The sequence below is a fragment of the Leucoraja erinacea genome, chromosome 18, assembly GCF_028641065.1.
Source record: "Leucoraja erinacea ecotype New England chromosome 18, Leri_hhj_1, whole genome shotgun sequence".
In the NCBI taxonomy this organism is placed as follows: Eukaryota; Metazoa; Chordata; class Chondrichthyes; order Rajiformes; family Rajidae; genus Leucoraja; species Leucoraja erinaceus.
Window position 1 is genome coordinate 33,753,024 of NC_073394.1, and position 18,349 is coordinate 33,771,372.

Sequence of the window (18,349 nt, forward strand, 5' to 3'; positions counted from 1 at the left end):
GACGATATCTTTCCAAGCATAGGCCTTCTTCATGAATGCGTTAGCAATCCTCTGTTCGTTACCATAATGTTCTTTAAGTAACCTTCTTGCCTCTCAATAGCCTTGACTTCCAGGCCTATTTAGACAACTTTCTACAAGCAACTTAGCATGTCCGCTTGCGTAATGCACCAGAAATCGTAAGCGCTCTTTTTCATCAGTAATTTTCATTTCGACTCCTTCATGAAACGCCATTATGAAAGCCTCACACCGCAAAGGATCACCATCATATCTAGGAATTTGTATTGGTGCTAGGGTGGAAAAGGGATTTTGTTGAGCTATGATGAGCTTGTTGACTTCAGCTTTATTCCTCACGAATTCAAAGAATTCACCTTGAGATCCTTGGCTTGGCGCAGAATTACGATAAACAGGCCTCTAAAAAGAATACTGGTCTGAGTAAGTTTTGTCATGAGTCATATGACTAGTTGTTTGTCCCTGATTAAGCCTCTTCGTATCATAAACAGGCATCGTCCAATCTTGGCTTGGTTGAGCCTGTGTATTAGGCCTCAGAAAAGAGTATTGATTTGCTGGTTTGTCCCAAGCTTCGACAGACGCCCCATAAGTAATTTGCTTCGGTCTAGTACCCAGTTGCTGAGATGAAGTTTTGTCACCCATCAACTGGCTATGTGCTATTTCTGAGTCACGAGGCCAGATAATCTATGGCTGCAGATTTGATTAAGCTGGTGTTTCCTTTTGAGCAGTTTCTTTTTGTTGAAATAAGAGCTCATCCCATCAGATGCTTTAGAGCCGCATCTTGAACCCTCACTTTCCATTATCTCTTTCTTAGATTTGACAACCGCCAACTTTGTGGCTAGTTCCAGCTGTTCTCTTTGTTTCCTCAGCTCTTCTTCTTGTCTCATCTCTCCTTTCAGCTGTTCTTCTTCTCGCCTCATCTCTTCTTCTTGTCGCCTCATCTCTCCTTCTTGTCGCCTCATCCCTCCTTTCAGCTGTTCTTCTTGTTCCCTCAGCTCTCCTTTCAGCTGTTGTCCTTGTCGCTCAATCTCATGTTTCTTCTCCAAGGCTTGTATTAGGAGAGCGACTAGATCAGCTTTGACTTCCATTCGAGCAGAGACCTTTGACCCTGAACTGGCTATAGAACCAGATTTATTTCTTGATCTTCGTGTAGATACATTCGAGATACTATCATGTGGTGTAATCTCTTCCATTTCAGCACCTTGTTGCATCGCACTTTCAACTGTACCATAAATAAGTTATACGATTTCAACACGTTGTTGCGTAGCATCTCCTGCTATAGCACACGCGGTCCTTTGTTCAACTTCAGCTAACCATCTCTTCACATCTTCCATAGAATCATCAAATAACTTCACCTTTTCTTCGAACCACTGCATGTGGTTTTCGAGTTCTTCCTGAGGCAGCTGTAAATCCAGCAGTGCTTTTTGTTTATCTCCAACCTCTTCACCGAGGCTGAATAGTTGCCCCAGATTAGATTGTACTTTCTTCACATTCCATTAGTTTCTTCAATAATTTCACCATCTTCTTCCATAACTTGTTTCTCTCCTTCTGGGTTTCTGTTAGAAATGCAACTCGGGCCTTTACTGTGAGCTTAACTTGGCTCTTCGGATATCATGGCTTCTTTCCACCACCTTAACTCTCCTCTGATTCACCTGCTCCATCTTGCTCCATGGATTTAAGCAGGTCTTGGCAGATTGCCATATCTGCTATTTGGACAAATAGGACATCTTCAGTTTGCCTCAGTCACTATTGATAAACATTCTGCACTGTGCTCTGTAAATACCCGATAAGAATTCAAAACAAATCTGGACTTTCAGAAATCATCCAAATATTTTCGAAGAGTAGAAATGACTTCAGTTCAGAAAGAATATATCTTATCTCGACTTCAAAACAAACCAAGGCCAGCACATGGATTTCAGTTTCACTCGCCCTTGGCTCCCTTCCAAAACTTAGCAGAACTTGCTTCTAATACTTCTCCAGCCTCTTTATCAGAGCCTGTAATTTTACTTTTAAAAGGACATTTGTCGAGCTTCCACAGCATCTCGTTAAGAAGCTGTTCCAATTAAAGGGTTCCAGATTTCAAATATACAGCATAATACAGTAGCTGTTCCACTCACGTTCTCTATCAGTGACGTTTTCAATCTTCAGATAAGTCACGTGGCTGTGCATTAACCTACCGGACAGGTTGGTTCTAAATCTCTTGCTGAGATCTATTTTCTTTAGTTCCTCTTCTTCTGAACCAGTCTTCTGGCAGTAATTTCTTTCAGAGATTCAGCGCAATCTTCGGTCCCTCTTCTATGGGACCAATTCTTCTACCTCCTGGCTGTAAGGTAGCTTTCGATGTAGTGACAAATTATTATATCATTCAAGGAATCTTTCCTTTAGCCACTATGTTTGAAGACAGGGGTAAGGAGATAAGAATCAACATTCATCCACGAGCTCTCCATAAGACATTCAATGCCGTCGAAAGACAATCCTTCAAAATACTGTCTCTTAATTAATAGTTTCTTTATCGTCATAGTAAAAACAGTAAGATATTCATCCAAACTTCTTCTTGTTTAAGTACATTTTGATCTTACTCGTAGTCAAACTCGTGCATGGTGGAACCCGTGCATGTTCAAACTCATGCATGGTCGAAAGCTCTGACCTCCCCCATGCTTCATCCAAGGCAAAGCAAGGCAAGGCAACTTTATTTATATAGCACATTTCATACACGAGGCAGACTCAAAGTGCATCACATAAAAACATGTCATACAATAAAATGAAATAATAAAATGAAATAAAATAGAAGAATTAAAAGAAAAGAAAAGCAAAATTAAAAATGCATTATAAAAGGTGCAAAAGTTAAAAGTGCAATATAGTTAAGATTTAGCTGAAATCTAAAGTAAACATAAAAGTTTTCAGTCTTATTTTAAAAGTGGTCAAAGTTGAGGCAAGTCTTAAATCTTCAGGAAGTTTATTCCAGCTATTTGTTGCATCGTAGCTAAATCCTGCTTTCCCATGTTTTGTATTTACTCTGGGAATCACTAACAGATTGGTTTCAGAAGATCTTAGCGGTCTAGAAGGCTTATATAGTGGAAGCATGTCAGTGATATACTTTGGTCCTATACCATGTAGTGATTTATAGGTGAGCAGCAGGATTTTGAAATCAATTCTCTGACATACAGGGAGCCAATGTAAGGATTTAAGAATTGGCGAAATGTGTTCAAATTTTTTGGTCTTTGTTAGAACTCTAGCAACAGCGTTCTGAACAAGCTGTAGCTGCCTGACAGTTTTTTTCAGAAGACCTGCAAGGAGACCGTTACAATAATCGAGCCTACTAGTAATAAAGGCATGTACAAGATTTTCTAAGTCTTGAGCTGACATGAGTCCTCTTAATCTTGCTACGTTTTTGAGGTGATAGTAGGCAGATTTTGATTTGATGTGACTGTCTAAATGTAAATCTGAATCCACAATAACCCCAAGATTTCTGGCTTTGTTTGAAGTTTTCAGGGACAGAGAGTGAAGGTGTTAGGTTACTTTAAGCCTTTCTTTTTTAGCACCAAAAACAATTATCTCCGTTTTGCCCTTATTTAGTTGGAGGAAATTTTGGCACATTCAGTCCTTGACTTGCTCAATGCACTGGCACAGCAGATCTATGGGGCGATAGTCATTTGGTGATAGCGCTACATAGATTTGGGTGTCATCGGCATAGCAGTGGTGGTCAATATTATTATTTCGCATAATTTGCCCTAGTGGGAGCATGGAGATGTTGAATAAAGAGGGCCCTAACTCCAACTAAACTAAAAACTACCAGCGTGTCTGCACGAGAATCCCAGCTTCAAACACGCCTCCGACTACGCAATAAATCCCATCCACATAATTACAAGGAGATTAAATTCTTCTGAAGAAGGGTTTCGGCCCGAAACGTTGCCTATTTCCTTCGCTCCATAGATGCTGCTGCACCCGCTGAGTTTCTCCAGCATTTTTGTGTACCTTAAATTTAGAGGTAACTGGTTATAATTATAAGTGAGTTACTGAGTTAAGCTAAATGGCTACTACACCATCTCCAAATCACTTGCAACGGTAGGGATCACTCTTGCCAAGTAAACCGTGCATATTGTTCTAGATTTATGGTTTCAACGTGCCCCATGCTACTATAATTGCCGGTGATGAAAGCAAAGTAAAGAATACTAACTCCAGCCCAATTATTACCCAGAGCCCAGAGTAACTGGAGTAAATCAAAGCCAGAATGTAGGGTTATATTACTAAGGCCTCACTAGACCTTGCTGTCTACATCCAGGATTGGAAAGCACAAGACAATTGGTTCCAATATTCAAGCTTAGTGCAAGCTTCAGACTTTATTCCTTGGAGCACAGGAGGATGAGGGATGATTTTATAGAGGTTTATAACATCATGAGAGGAACAGATAGGGTATGTGAATCACGAACCTGAGGACATAGGTTTAAGGTGAGGGGGGGAGAGATTTAATAGGAACCTGAGGGGTAACTTTTACACAAAGGATGATAGGTATATGGAATAAGCTGCCAGAGTAAGTAGTTGAGACAGGTACTATCACAACATTCAAAAAACATTTGGACAGGTACATTCACAGAATAGGTTTAGAGGTATACTAGACCAATGGGACCTGTTGGGCCCTGTCCCCAACGCAATATTCCACCACTCACCCATAGCCCCTAATTGTGCAGGCGTGGCTGACCGGTTCCTGCTGTGACACCAGAGATCCCCATTGTGAGGTGAGTCAAGGCACCCCTCCCCCAACTGCGCCTCACCATCCCTCTTCCTACCTGTATCCTCCTCCATCCCCCCTCATTCCCCAGCACTCCCTTTTCACCCTCCCTCTTCTTTCCACTCTCCTCCTCCCCACCCCCACTCCCTTTATAACCCCTCTCCTTTTATAACCCCTTTATAACCCCTCTTTTAGGACCGAGATGAGGAAAACTTTTTTCACACAGAGAGTGGTGAATCTCTGGAATTTTCTCCTGCAGAAGGTAGTTGAAGCCAGTTCATTGGCTATATTTAAGAGGAAGTTAGATGTGGCCCTTGTGGCTAAAGGGATCAGGGGGTATGGAGAGAAGGCAGGTACAGGATACTGAGTTGGATGATCAGCCATGATCATATTGAATGGCGGTGCAGGCTCGAAGGGCCGAATGGCCTACTCCTGCACCTAATTTCTATGTTTCTCCAACGCAACCCATTGCCCCAATGCAATATTCCACCACTCATCCATCGCCACCAACTGCTCAGGCGCAGCTCATTTCCCCTCATCCCCAGCACTCTGTCCCCTTCCACTTCACCTACTTTCCCTTCTCCTCCCCTCCCCCAATCCCTCCATCACCTCTCCTTTCCCCTACCCTCAGTCACTCCCCCCCTCCATAACTCCTCTCCCTACCCCCTCCTGTCTGACTATCCCCCACCTCCACACTCATCTCCCCCTAGCCCCCCAGTATCCCTAATCACCCCCACTGCCCCCCTCCCTCTATTCCTCACTCCCCATCTCCCCCAATCCCCCACTATTCCCACTCCTCTGCCACTCTTCCTCCTCACCTCATTTCCACTCTCATCCTACCCTCCCCAATTCCTCCCTCACCTCCCCTTTCCCGTACCCATAGTCACTCACTCCCTACCTCCCTCCATAACTCCTCTACCCTCCATAACCCCCTCCTGTCCCTCTATCCTCCCTCCTCCATTTGTGCCCTCTTCCGCCGGGACCACTTTCCCTCCTCACCTCCCCAGAATCTCGTGGTTGTCGCTTCTCTCCCTTCTTATGTACCGTGGGACAGCATCAGCAGTCAGCGCCCTCAGAGCCAGACGTGGTACCGGAGCCCAGCAGCTATGGCTGCGCGCCGGCAGAGGCGGGTAGATGCCGTTGACAGACAGCAAACGCAGCCAATCACTGTGGCGATGGTGCAGGAATGGGATTTCCCGTCCCAGCTTTGACTGACAGGAGAGGAGACCAATCTGCGCATGCGCTGTTTTTAAGATTTTTAAACCTTAATAACTTTTAAAATATGCCACTGATTGGAACAAAACTGGGTGCATTTGCAGCACAGGAGAATGGTGAGTAAGGTGGCAAACAATTGTAGCACTGTGTTGTACTATTTTTGCGCAAATGTAAAAACAACGCTAACCGGAAGATAACAAGATGAGAGTTTTAGTTATGTACTAGACTAAGTGGGTCCCTGTCACACAGGAGGCTTCGTCCCACAATGCAATATTCCACCACTCACCCTTAGCCCCCAACTGCACAGGCACAGCTCATTTCCCTTCATCCCTAGCACTCCCACCCCCTCCTCTACCCTCCCTCGTAATTCCCCTCCCCACCCCTCCCCAATCCCTCCCTCATCTCTCTCTTCCTCTCCTTTCCGCTACCCTCAGTCACTTCCTCTCTCCCTCCATAACTTCTCTCCCCTCCCTACTCCCCTCCTCTCCCTCTATCCCCTCTCCTCCCCCACTCTCCCTTCCCAGAATCTCTAGGTTGCTGCTCCTCTACATTCTTGCGTGCCCTGGAGGAGAATCAGCCATCGGCACCCTCAGAGCCAGGCCTTGGTTCGGCCCGGAAGCGCCAACAGCTACGACCCCGCCGGCGTGTGGGCGGGGGGGGGGGGGGGGGTGGTGAGGGAGAGCTTGAAGAAAAGATGGAGAAAGAGCCTTGGGGTAGAGGTGTGAATCATGGGGCCAGTGAGGGGGACCAGAGGGGAAAGGGGTGGAGCTGCGGGGCGTTGCGATAGCGGTGCGTTTGGGACTCACAGCGGGCGCTGGTGCCCTCTTCCGCCGGGATAAGACTCCGCTTTTCATTTGGCCACATTGCCGGACTGCAGGGTTGCTGCTTGGGGCGGGGCTGTTTCGGGTCCTCTGAAAGTCCGGTTGAAAACATCTGCCGGCCAACTTCAGCTCTACTAAAGACGCGATGGCACAGGAAGGAGCGGACTGTCCCGGGGAGTGACGGGGAAGAGATTAATCCACGCTGCGCTGGAAGGCAGAAGAGATCAATTTGCGCACGGGCGTTAAGATTTTTAAACCTCCCTAACTTTGACGACTTTTAATCGATCGGAACAAACCAAACCGGATCAGAGTTTTAGTTATGTATAGACGGACTAGACCAAGTTTGACCTGTTGTGTCCCATTCCCCCAATGCAATATTCCACCATTCACCCGTCCCCCCAACACAACGCATTCCACCAATGCAATATTCCACCCATAGCCCCCAACTGCGCAGACGCGGCTCATTTCTGCATCCCCGCGCTGTTTTTAAGATTTTCAAACATCGCTAACTGTTACTTTATGCCACAGATCGAAATTAAACTTGGTGCACTCGCAGCACAGGAGACCGGTGAGTGAGCTGGCGACAAATCGTAGCGCTATCGCGTACTGTTTTTGCGCAAATAGAAAAACCGTGCAAACCGGAAGATAACATGATCAAAGTTTTAGTTATGTACTAGACTAAGTGAGACCCATTTGGTCCCAGTTACACGGGAGGCGTGGTCTCCAACACAACCCATTCCACAATGCAATATTCCACCACTTGCCTGTTCCCACAACGCAACGGCGGGATCGTTCTGTAGCCGGCGACGGCTTCAGGCGGGAAGCGTCCTGCGGCCAGGTGAGGGGGACGGTTTCAGGCGGGGCCTGTCGGGGGCTGGTGGGGGGGGGGGGGGGGGTATGGGGGGGGGGGGGTTATGTGGGGGAGCGAAGGTGTGTGGGTGAGGGGGTGTGGGGGGGAGGAGGGGGCGTGGGGAGTGTGCCGGAAGGGGGGGGGGGGATGTGGGGGGAGGTGTGATGTGTGCGGTAGAGGGGTTGTGTGGGGGCATGGGAGAGTTGATCCGAAGGGCCCATTTCCACGCTCTATGACTCTGTGAATGTGGTATAGTGCAGGGATTGGATGATCTGATTCTAATAGTGCGCCAATGGATTGTTCGCTTTACTTTCTTAAACGGTTTCTTTGCAGAAAAGTACCATTAAACCGAATGTTGCCAGAATCAAATAGTGTCAGTAGCATTTCACTGGAGTTCAGACATTGTATCCCAAGGGAAAAGTGCTTGGGCAAGGGATGATTACCTTGACCCAACAAGAGATTCCATTTCCCAGCTTCTAGGAATAGTTGACTCTGAAACTGGGCCCTCACCGGTTAGAAACCACATGCTGAAGCTTTCCACTCTGTGAGGCAAGGGTCAACAGTTCATTGGCCAATGTGCACATCTGGATTGAGGCGATGGTGGAGTTGGCCACTGGGGGCCCTGCAGCAGACTGGGGCTCGACTGGATTGGGCACCACCCCTGAGAGACTGAGCATGCAGACCGGACGCAACCTGACGCAGCAGCAGTGGAGGGACACCAGCGGCTTTGCTTGGCCAAGCTGACCCTGCAATGCTACCAGGACAACATATCTTTATTAAGCAGATTAAGAACTCTATCCTTATAACAACTTAGAGTTGAAAATAGTGCCAAAACCTGGCAACTCTTGTATACTATCTCAGTTTTTAATAAATCCACATTTACTATGCCTAATCCTACTAATTTCCAAATACCATGTGGCCACTTTAATAATCGATTTCAGCTATTTTCAATTGATGATCTGTAACTGATCTATAGTACCCTGTTTTTCTCTCAAACATTTTAATTACATTCGCTACTCTTGCAATCTGGAAACTTCTTGAATCTATGGAATTTTGGAAGATGTTTTCACTGCTACTTTTTTCAAAACCATGGAATGTAGTTCATAAAGTCCTGGAGATTTGTTTCCACAGATGCCCTTTTTTTGCCAATACCAATTTCTTTAAGCTTCTCATTACTTTGGATTGTAGTCTTTGCTATTTGTGTAGATGGTTTATTTTGTGTTCTTCCATATAGATAAATACAAAATAATTTCTCTATTTCCATATAATTTATAATTTCTCCTAAATCAATGTAAAAGACCCATTTTAATTTCAATTACTCTTTTGCTTTTTACCTATCCATTGAGATTTTGCAGTTTATTTTCTTGTTATTTATTAATTGATTCTATTTCTCCTTTGTTTGTCAATTACTTTGTCCCCCTACAATGAAATCTAAATTGTTCCCAATGCTCAGACATTGCTTTTTTTTGGTAGGATTATAAAAGTTCTCCTTGGATCTTATGCTCTCTTGGATTATTTCCCCTTTTTTGCCATAGTATTATTTGTAAACTATCTATTAATTCTTTAAAAGTTAGCCATTGCTTGTTTACTGTCTGGTCATTCAATGTAATTTCCCAACAAACATAGCAATTCACATTGTTCCAAAGGCACTTCAGCAACCAAATCGTCAACTAACCCTTCTTCTACACAATATTAAAACAGCCTTAAAACATGAAAATCAAAGCCATCCTCCCCCCGCCCCCCCATGATCATTGTATTACCCTTGAGTCTGCAATTCCAAACACAAGTCTGCCTCTGAATATTGCAACACAATTGCATGAAACGCATTATTCGGAGAGTTTTCTCAACACTGTTCCATACTGATTATATGTCTCACTAGCCTACTTCATTTTAATTTATACCTCTTCCTGAATTTACCTTGAATTATTTTGCTCGCTTGACAGCACAGAATTTGCTTTCAGGCGCTATTTCGTGTTCATCACACTCTTCAGCTCAGCCTGTCCTGTTTCACATGCTTCTATCTTTATAACAGTAAGTCAAGAGTCAGGAGTGTTTTATTGTCATATTGTCAAAGTTCGTTTCTTAAAAAGCAGATAGCAACAAAAACTGTTAAAGGTAAACCATAGCAATATTTAATCGATTCGTCAGACGGGAGTGGCAAAGATCTACAAATGTTGTTCAATGCTTCTCGGGCTCCACTCACAGAACAAAGAAAAGTTAGCACAATTATACATTTTTCTTATCAGTAAAACACTCCTACCAAGTCTGAATATGGCATAACTGAAAGATTCTGCAGCCTTTCAGAATATAGGAAAGCTGGGTCAAAATCAAGCTCAACGAATAACAAGTTATTACTTATCTCTGGAGCGTCAGCAATTTTTTCAATCTTGGCTTCTTTATGGCCTTGAAAAGAACACATGTTATTACTGCAGGATTCCATCTTAATTTCTTTATTGAAAAGACAACCTGTCCTTCATATTGTGTTCCATATAATTTGCAATGTCATTCAGACTTGGCACCAAACCATTCTTTTTTTCTACTCGACCATGCTATTGTAGAAGAACTACTCCATTTTAGATTTGACTATTAGCTCTTTCAATATGTCCCAGATAGGACAATGAAATTCTTGCTTGCTGCAGCACAACAGAATATGTAAATATAATACATAACGGGAGAAGAAAAAAAAGTTCAGTGTGCATATACACATGCACATAATAACAAATATAGTGCAATAATAATGATATTCTGTTGCAGTTCAGAGCTTATTTCTTGTTGTGTTTAATAGCCTGATGGCTGTTGCAGTTCAGAGCTTATTTCTTGTTGTGTTTAATAGCCTGATGGCTGTAGGGAAGAATCAGTTCCTGAACCTGAACGTTACAGTTTTCAGGCTCCTGTACCTTCTTCCCGATGGCAATGGTGAAATGAGTGTGTAGCCAGGATGGTGTAGGCCTTTGATGATGTTGGCTGTCTTTTTGAGGCGGCGACTTCGATAGATTCCTTTCATGGTGGGGAGGTAAAAGCCGGTGATGGACTGGGCAGTGGTCACAACTTTTTGCAGTCTTTTCTGCTCCTGGACGTTCAAGTTGCCAAACCAGGCCACGATGAAACCAGTCAGAATGCTCTCTACTGTGCACCTGTAGAAATACAGGAGAATCCTCTTTGACATGCCGAATCTTCGTAATCTTCTCAGGAAGTAGTCGCTGTTGTGCCTTCTTTATAATTGCATCAGTGTGCTGGGTCCAGGAAAGATCTTTGGAAATATGCACACCCAGGAATTTTGACCCTCTTCACCAGGATGTAAACAGGATTATGGGTCCTCATTCTTCCCCTACCAAAATCCACAATCAGTTCCTTGGTTTTACTGATGTTGAGAGCCAGATTGTTGTGCTGGCACCATTTGGTCAATCGGTCAATCTTACTTCTCTACTATGACATCACTATCTGTGATTCGTCTAATAACAGTGGTGTCATCGACTTGATGATGGAGGTCGCACTATGCTCGGCTACACAATTATGGGTATAGAGTGAATAAAGCAGGGGGGATGAGCACGTAGCCTTGAGGTGTTCCCGTACTGATTGTTACTGAGGATGAAGAATTTCTGCCAATTCGAACTGACTGTGGTCTGTGCATGAGGAAATCGAGCATCCAATTACATAGGGTTGCGCAGAGACCCAGTTCCATGAGCTTGGTAACCAGTTTTTTTTTGTATCAAAAATAATTTATTTAAATTCCAAAACAAAAAAAAACCCAAACCGTGGTGACATACCCACCACCATGTTACAAAATCATCAAACAACTATTTTACAAACATTCTAATACCTACTATACAACCCCGGATAAGGGGCAAGCATCTGGTTCGGGCAAAGCCCTCTTCTGCCTTGCGCTGTGACTCGCGGATGGCCAGCTTGGCCAGGTCTAGGAGCAACCCACCCAGGACACCTTCAGCCCTGCCTACTCCCTAGATCCCGTCACCAGTCCTTCAGTCACTGACAACAGAGTCACTCCTCCCCTTGCGGACCCTAGGTTGAGTGGCAGTGCTCCTTCCCCTCTGGACCCTGACTACAAAGGACGCTCTACTGGTCCCTCTACCCTCAACAGGAACCATGCTGCTCTTGGTCTTGGCGTCCTTTTCCAGGTCGTCCAAGAAGGACCTGAGCTGACGCCGTTCATGCCCCTTCACCTCCTTACCCCTCCCCCTCCTTCTGAGGATGTGGTTCAGCGAGCTGGTGTGCCCGTGTATGTTTGGTCACTGGTGGGAGGCCAGTCTGGACCGATGTTGGGCTCCTTCGTTGGCCTGGATGAACTTACGGATTTCCTCCACTGGAATGAGTGAAGTGGTGTCGGGGGGAGCGAGAACATCCATCGATTCATTGTCCAAGAGGTCCCCTTCCACCTGCTCACTGCAGATGGAGACACCATCCCCATCCCATCCCCGGACACACCCTTAGTGCCCGATACCTTCGCCTCAGCCTGTGCGGCGGTTGCCTCTTCTCCTGAGTATACTAGCCCAACCTCTCCATTCGCTCAGCATATGGCAGTCCCGCCATCCCTGGAATTAACCTTGTGAACTTATGCTGCACTCCCTCAATAGCAAGAATGTCCTTCCTCAAATTTGGGGACCAAAACTGCACACAATACTCCAGGTGTGGTCTTACTAGGGCCCTGTGCAACTGCAGAAGGACATCTTTCCTCCTATACTCAACTCCTCTTGTTATGAAGGCCAACATGCCATGTGCTTGCTTCACTGCCTGCTGTACCTGCATGCTTACTTTCATTGACTGATGAACAAGGACCCCCCTGATCCCATTGTACTTCCCCTTTTCCCAACTTGACACCATTTAGATAATAATCTAAATACAATATTGAATACACTTATGAATAAATACTTATACTAACTAGACTTATGACACAGTTTTGTGGGAAATTTGCTTAGCTGTTTTTGTAGTATTGCATGCAGTTCTGGTTGCCCCATTTCTGGAAGGATTTGAAAGATTTAGACAGGGTGCAGAAGAGGTTTACCAGAATGCTGCCTCGATTAGATGGTATTAGATTTAAGGAGCGGTTGGTTAGACTTGGATTATTTTCCCTGGAACACCAAAGGTTGAGGAAAAACCTGATAGAAGTATGCTCAATTATGAGAGGGATAGATAGCATAGACAGTCAGAACCTTTTTCCTTGGGTGAACTGTCAAATAATAGATGCTTTAAGGTGAAAGGTGCAAAGTTTAAAAGAGATGTGCGGGTCAAGTTTTTTTTACACAGAATGGTAGGTGCCTGGAACGCGCTGCCAGAGGTGGCAGTGAAAGTAAATTCGATAGTGTTTAAAATGCTTTCAGATAGGCACATAAATATTTAGGGATTGAATTGATATGGATCATCAGCAGGTTGGTGAAATTAGTTGACCTTGGCAGACATTGTGGACTGAAGTGCCTGTTCCTGTAATGTACTTGTCCATGTTCTAAAAGTTTAGACTTTTATTTGCTTCTTCTAGGAATGTTACAAAATTTTGAGATTTTAAAAATCATGCCTGTAATTTATCCCATCAGATAAAGCATAAAAAGAACTTTAATTTGATACCTAATCCACTTTCATATCATCAGTATTAAAAAGGTTATGGTCATTTTCATACTCGGAAATGAGCACCTTGTTCCCTATTGCTTTTCCATTGACTTAACACAAAAGCTGTGATCGAGAACAGTCAATTGACATAAAAGCCCATAACTTTCTTAAAAATTAAGAGAACTGAATGAAAATTTCAGTTATTATAGATTGAAGCATTCTGAAACAAATATGAAACATCTTACTTGGATGACCTGAAATTAAAGCATATAATTAGTTGGTTACCTAATTGTAGCTAATTACAAAATTGACCGTACAGACGGAAATAGTAATAAACACCCAAACTGCTTTGAAAATTAAAAAATATGATATTCTCAAGATTGGAACTTTAATATCATTGTATTATATGCTGTAAGTCCGTAACAGACAGGTAAATAAATTACAATTTCTAGCAAAAGACCAAGTCTTTATGGAGAAGATCAGTTGCTAGCTGGTACATTGGCATATCATAATCAGTAGCATCATTACAATCCTCAGATTGTAACCATTAAGAAACTCTGTACACCTAGTTTTGCCTCAACCTTTCAATTTTGGCATGTTTTTGCTCTTCAAACCACGCATGACGCCTTTCTGCCCACTACTTTCCCATTAAGAATGTCCTGTAGATCATCACATTTGGAGTAGTACATATTCAGATAATCTCTGCGAATGCTGTCTAAATCAGTCTCTTTTGCTGGGCATTTGGATTGACAATTTTGCATTTCTTCTTCGGAGACATCTGTTTAAAATGTAAAGAAAAAAATAAACATTGAACAGCATTAACAGAAACAAGTTATTATTTGCAGTTTAAAAGAAAAAGGTGGAAATTATAAAGTTAAATGCTAAAACAAATAGTGAATACCCAACAAAAAATTCATATTCATCATTCATTAAATTCATCTAATCAATTCAATTCATCTAAATTCAATTACTAGATCTAAACCTATATCCATTTCTTAAGAATAGGCTAAAATTTTTAAATAGCCAAGTATCCAAATAACAAACTGATCCCGTTCACACAAGAATTCACAATATAACATGATTTTTAAATCTCATTTTGTCATGAATTTATATGCCAAATGGAAGGAATTTAATGTTTAATTCCCATAAATTAATCCAGAAACATCCACTCTCAAGATAATCAAGATCATTATTATTTTGCACAATGCATCTGTCTAAAACTGTACTGTGAATATTTAGTATGAAAATATTGATCATGGATAGACAAGAACACAAAATATAGATGATTTAGATGTTCTTATGACATGATTGTGCAAAAAAATAATGAATTTGATTATCTTGAGAGTGGATCTGGAATGTGATCGATTGGAATGTTGCCGTTGTCATAGATTTTAAGCCCATATCGGCAGGCAAGACATGACCGATTCGTATGGGGGCCTAAATAACATTTTTCGCATCATAAGATAAAAATAAAGTCACACCAAAAAGCAAGATAATATGTTAAATAAATGACATACCTTTTGTTTTGTCCTTCACTTGCGATCTGTGACGTTGAAGGCGTTAGAAGTCGCGTTTAACTTCAATCCAGCGATTGAATCGTCCAACAAATTTTAAAAAACGGGAACGGAAGCGCGAACGATTTTTCTTCATCAACTAGCAGCCCGAGGAAATCTCTCTCCGACAACTAATACAAACCTGTATTTTAATCCCACCCGCCCCCCCCCCCCCCCCCCCCCCCCCCCCCAGAATCGCACGCACAGGCAGCAGGCAGCTGGGAGCAGGCAGGTCTGGAGCGCCACTGTTGGTAGGTCTTGTAATAACGCTAATTCTTCATCGGGATCTGCCAAAGGTGAAATACAAAGCTCACTAATAAGTATCACAGCTTTCACCAAGTTAAATCATGTATTTCATTACACTTGGTTCCCAAATATTTTTATGCTGTTATTGTTTCCAGTAGTCTCCCAATATTAGAAAATACTCTAACCTTTCTTCCTCCATTCCAAACTGAATGGAAAGATACTTAAATAATCAGATTCTTTTTTTATTGCAGATATGCTTTTTCTAAAAATAGGTTTCCTACTCTAGAACCAGTGGATCCAAATGCCAGAATTGGACAAATTCGAGGACTTACCACGCTGGATGCTTATAAGATTAACAAATTGTATAATTGTGGTACGTGTAAAGTACATGGTATTCTCATTGGAGTACATGCTCTTCATGGTTATTAGTAATTTAACTTCCGCATAATAAACTATAAGTATCTACAAAGTCAGATATGACCTGAAGCTAGTTTACAATATCGGTTTACTCAAATTAGAATTCAAAACCATGCAAGTATTTTACTTTGCGTAAGAACACAACCTAAAGGAATTGAAGAAGGGTCTCGACCCAAAATGTCACCTATTCCTTCGCTCCATAGATGCTGCCTCACCCGCTGAGTTTCCCCAGCATTTGTATCTACCTTCAACCTAAAGGGAAGTTAATCACAAGAAAGTTGCAGCACAAACTTATTGAAACATAACTGTTTGAATTAAATTTGTATGCATTATAAATTATCACAAAAGCTGCAAAATGGAATTAAAAGTTAATCACCTTTACACAGTTCACATGGGAGAAAGTGGAAAGATTTTCTTCCACGTTTTTCAAAATAAAGTGAGAAAAACAATCTGTTGGAGATTGAAGATAATATAAAATACTATTTTGTTGACATAAGGTGAATTTTCTACTGCATAAGATGGGTGTGAAGTGGTGAGGCATTTAGAAATAGGAGCTATGCATTGTTCCTCCCAGGAGGTGATGGTGAGTGTCTATGATATGTGCTCTGTAAGATTTGGTGATGGATGTGGGACAACACTGGAGAAAGGGAATCTGATAAGTTAAAACCAGACAATAGCAGTGGTTGATAGTCTGAAACTGACTGGTTATCAAGTACCATTCAACCAATCCTGAAATGACACTTTTGCTGAGCATAAAGCCAACCTTTAGTCAGGAGTAGTCATCTACCATATATTTTAGATAAAGAAAAATGAAAAAAAAAAAAGATTCTGACAATCTGGTCAAATAATTAAGGTTATTCATAGGGCTTTAAACTAAATTATAGGTGCAGGCACAGGTGTTAAGGGGAGTTCTGGAGATGGGAAATCCTAATAATAGGAGAACGAAACAATGAAAGCCAAACTGATAGAATGTTCCAAAGCAAGTGTGTAATTGCAAATTGAAGCAGCGCATAAAAATGGCAAAAATACTAAGTTACAAGTCTTGTCTCAACACACATTTGGTCTTATGATTAAGGATCTACGAGGGAAGAGTGATCATGATAATATGAATTTCATATTCAGTACAATGAGGAAAATTAGATTTGAAACATAAACCGAGGAAATAATGGCAGTTAAAGTATGAATGTTTATGTTAAATTCAATTGTGTATTATGTTCTTTTTATTCGTATGGCAAATTTCACTGTACCAATTGGTGCATGTGACAATAAATGTGAACTTGAATTACATTTAAAAATAATACAATCATGCAGAGGCAATGGGTATTTATAAAAGGAAATATTTCAGATATTCGCATTCTTTTAGGATACAAGCTTCAGGATAGATAGGGGAACCTGTAAATGAGTGTACTGAAATTCTAGATATTCAATAAAATGCTACAAAATAGGAGCCTACACAAGAGCTCATGGTATTCTGGTTTAGATTGCAGGTCAGCTAAACAGTTTCATAGTAAGATCATTTTCAATTGGTAAATTGTAACTAGATTGCCATAGGGAGCAATATTGTTGCCTCAACTCTTTGTAATCTGCATTAATGATTTACTCGGGTGCAAAGCCATTTAAAAAAAATAATGAGTCATAAACAGGGGGAAAACCGGAACACAAAACAAATCTAAAGCTGAAAGGAAATTACTTTCAGATTCATAGGAAGCAAAAGGATTGTTGATTTTTGGTGGAAAGAGGACAGAGTAATACATTAGTAAAATCTTATTATAACACTGTCCACATGTGGAGTGTTATCTACAGTTTTGGTCTTGCTTATGAAAAATAAATCATGCATTGTTGTTGCAAAACATTAGAAGAAAATTATGCTACAATAAATCAATTTAATAAAGTAATCTTATTCCACAATTAGTAAAAGAAAATCTTGCCTTATTAAAGTAAACAACTGTCATGAGAGTGAAGACCACTGGCAGAAACAAATACAAGAGGCTCAATGGGACAACCAAAAAAGAAGCCCACTCAATTGATCAAAGGGTTCAATAAAAGAACGTTCACATCACAGCCCTGTTTCCACCAAGCTTTCCACCACCACGCACAAGATGCACAAGAAACGCAAGAGTCCATTGTATGCAGATGCCGAGAAGTGTGTTCAACTCTGGCTGAACAATTTCTAATCTTGTGATGTGGATTCAATAAGAAGAATTCATCAAGGAAAAATTGTGTTTTCTTGGTACTTGGTCCTCCAAAATATTCCAAATTGAATTTAAACTGGAGGTGGCGGAGAGTGGACTTAAGCAAAAAAGGGTTCTTGGAGAAGAAGAGCTACTTAAATTTAGTTGTTTCTGGTTGGGTAACTGGTAGGGTGAAGACTTTTCCATGCTTTAATTGTGCAGGGGAAGAATGAATTGCTGTTCACATCTGTATTGGTAGCTGGCATCTCAAATTGGATCGAATGCCCTTGTCTGCTCCTAATAGGTTTGGGTTTGGTGTTGATTTGGTAATCTATGTTGAGCTGACCATTTAACATTTTGTAAAAACTGGCCAAACGGTGAGCTTTACGTCTGTCTTGGAAGGGTTACATCCCAGTGAATTCAGAAGTTTGGTAACACTCGCTTCTCTCTCATAGGTGTTTGCAACAAATCGAACTGCCTGTCTTTGGACACGTTCGATGGAAGAAATGTTTCTATTTGTGTATAGATCCCATGCAGCAACTGCGTAATCCAAATGTGCTCTAACGAGGGTGAAGTATAACTTCTCCTTGATAGAAGTCGACAATGATGAAAGTTCCGTCTCAGAAAAGTTAGGACACCTGTTGCTTTCACCGTTGCATGATGAGTCTGACCATTCCAATGTAGATCGTTCTGTCATTTGATGCCAAGATACTTGGTCCGTTTGGATCCTGCAAGGGTGGCACCAATGATATTGTATGATGTTTCGCCTGGTTTCCTCT

The 18,349-nt window shown here is 42.0% G+C and overlaps 1 protein-coding gene across 1 annotated transcript in view; it reads left to right on the forward strand.

The window, feature by feature from the left end:
* The window catches only part of LOC129705892 (astacin-like metalloendopeptidase), a 99,990-nt gene that overhangs the window by 65,187 nt on the left and 16,454 nt on the right, over window positions 1-18,349 (forward strand). The window contains exon 10 of the mRNA XM_055649786.1: window positions 15,234-15,355. Within this exon, the coding sequence (XP_055505761.1) occupies window positions 15,234-15,355 (122 nt within the window). The remainder of the gene's footprint in view (window positions 1-15,233; window positions 15,356-18,349) is intronic.